General features: G+C 40.8%; 1 protein-coding gene across 1 annotated transcript; it reads right to left on the reverse strand.

Annotated features, from left to right (window-relative positions):
- Positions 1 to 1,206: 1,206 nt before the first annotated feature.
- Positions 1,207 to 2,209, reverse strand: LOC111159242 (olfactory receptor 51T1). Its single transcript, XM_022521677.1, is given in 2 exon segments — positions 1,207 to 1,983; positions 1,985 to 2,209. Coding segments are annotated over 2 exon segments (984 nt in total). The 5' UTR covers positions 2,192 to 2,209.
- Between the last annotated feature and the right edge of the window lie 469 nt (positions 2,210 to 2,678).

The following is a 2,678-nucleotide window of genomic DNA, read 5'->3' on the forward strand; positions in this document are numbered from 1 at the left end:
CCTACAAAGAAGCGTCAAAGTCACTGTGCAATTCTACAATGACAAGTACACCAAAAGGTTGAGAAGCCCAATCGCTAGGTAAAAAATTAACTACCCAAGAAACAATGGCAAATAGAAAAAAAAAGTGCTGTCCTGAGGCAGAGCTGACACAAAAGAGGGGCTGTAGAATCAGAATCAGAACTAGGCATAAAATTAGAGTATCTAGGCAATAGGAAAAATAACGAAAGGCAATATGTGACTTTGGATATTGGACTCACTGGAAGTATAACAAGTAGCAATTCGTTCTGTGACAGTTTCATGTTTGCTAAGGAGAAAAAGGGTTCAAGAAAGGATAGAGGTTCAGGGAGTGCATCTGCAAGGAGATGGGCTCCCTGAAGGTGACTTCAGGAACTGAAACTAGTGTGCAAGAATTTCCTAGAGTTTTAAATTACAAATTGCAATGTGCATGTCTTTGCACACACATAACTCTTTCATTTACCAGCTTAAGGAAAAAAAAAAAAATCTGGGATGTCCCCTGGGAAATTTAACCACAGAAATAAATAAATAAATAAATAAATAAATAAATAAATAAAATTTTTTTGTCTTCTAAATGCAGACATACAACTATAAAATGACTATTAAAGAAAACTATAAATGACTATAAAACTATAGCCATTTATTTTTGGTCTAAGAATTACCATTTTAAGAAGATAATTAAATTATTCAACTAGAATAAAATGATCTTACCGTGTTTGTTTGTTTTTTTAAGATTTTATTTATTTATTTGACAGACAGATATCACAAGCACGCAGAGAGGCAGGCAGAGAGAGAGAGAGGGAAGCAGGCTTCCTGCTGAGCAGAGAGCCCGATGCGGGGCTCAATCCCAGGACCCTGAGATCATGACCCGAGCTGAAGGCAGAGGCTTTAACCCACTGAGCCACCCAGGCGCTCCATCTTACTGTGTTTTTAATGTGCACAGGAGTTCCATGTAATTGTTTTAAATGTTTGAGGGGCACACACAATTAATTTGGTTTTGAACTGTAGTGTTTTTGTTAGTTTAGTTTTTGGTTTTGTTTTTGTTTTATTTAACTCTTCAATAAGTTTAGGGGAAATGTATTCTCCTCTTTCTGTTCCAATGATTTAATCAACACTGCCTTAGTAACCAAAATGCCTGAGGATGGCACAGACCCAAATCCTTTTCCTGCTTAAATATAATTTATCTCCCCTTCAATCCCACCGTCCTCTAAGACCCCTCACACTGGGGCCCCGTGAGCCTTTAAACTGGAGCAGCTGGAGAATAGCCTGGCGGATCATCTTGGTCTTCAAGCTATAAATGATAGGGTTCAGTACAGGTGGTAAGAGCAAGTAAACATTGGCCAGAATGCTACAGACCACTCTTGGGGTGGAGCTGAGAAGGCGGTATGTAAAGGACAGGCTGATCATTGGCACATAGAAAACAGTGACAGCACAGATGTGACAGACACAAGTGCTGAGAGCTTTTTGTTGCTTCTTAGGGGCCACAATGCTCAAGATGGTTCGAAGAATCAGAACGTAGGAGAAAAGAATGGACAGTAAGTCAGTGCCAGTCAGGTAGAGCTACAGAAACATGCCCAAAAAATTGCTGATCCAGGGGTTGGAATATGTGTATTTGATCATATCTGGGTGGTAGCAGAATGGGTGGGAAAGCTCTTTGCCTGCATGGAAAGATACGTTCTTCAAGGCTAGAACCATGGGAAAGGTGAAAGCAACTTGCTGCAGGCAGATGACCAGTCCAATCAGCAAGATTATCATGTCTGTGAAGACAATGGCATACTTCAGTGGGTTACAGATAGCCATAAAGCGGTCAAAGGCCATGGCTACCAGCACTGAGGACTCCAGGATGGAGAAGCCATGCACAAAGAACATTTGAATGAGGCAAGCTTTCAAGCTAATCTCCCGAGTGTGAAACCAGAGAACGCCAAGCACAGTGGGAAGAGTTGAGATGGTCAGACAGAGATCAAAGGTTGGACAGCATGGAGAGGAAATAGTACATGGGCTTGTGGAGACTCTTCTCAATGATGATGACAAGCAGAATCATGCTATTTCCCAAGAGGGCAATGATGTAGAGACAGCAGACAGGGATGGAGATCCAGACGTGAGCAAGTTCCAGCCCAGGAAATGCAGTGAGTAGGAAGTCTGGGGAAGATGATGTGGTGTTATTGAAAATTATCATGGTAGATTGAGAACACACCCTGAAAAGAGAGACAACAAGGATAGTGTTTGTCATATTGATCCTTTTTTCAAACTCTATCTCTTTTATAAACTCTTTCCCATTGTTTTTCTATATTGAAAGCCTCTAGTCCAGTTATGGTACCTATCACATAATTCCACAGTATCTTGAAATTTTTCTTGTCAGAACCTGGTCCCATTTTTCTTCCTTTACCCTCTCCCAACTATAAGCATCAATCTGTTTAAACTCATTCCAACCCTACTGCCCAGACTAGTCCTGAGGTTTGAAGTAGGAAATGTATATAGGCTTATGTCATATACATGCACACACACCAACAAAACATGATTATGTCTTTGCAAACTGATGGGTCTTTGCCTTAAGTCTCCAAGCTGTATAAACTGCTTAAGGAAAAATGGACAAGCACAAAAGATCCACTGGGCCTGTGTGATAGCATACTCCATAATGTCCTTGCTGGAAGCTGGTACGAGAT

Source organism: Enhydra lutris, unplaced genomic scaffold (genome assembly GCF_002288905.1).
Source record: "Enhydra lutris kenyoni isolate GAN:26980312 unplaced genomic scaffold, ASM228890v2 scaffoldscaffold68, whole genome shotgun sequence".
Lineage (NCBI taxonomy): Eukaryota > Metazoa > Chordata > Mammalia > Carnivora > Mustelidae > Enhydra > Enhydra lutris.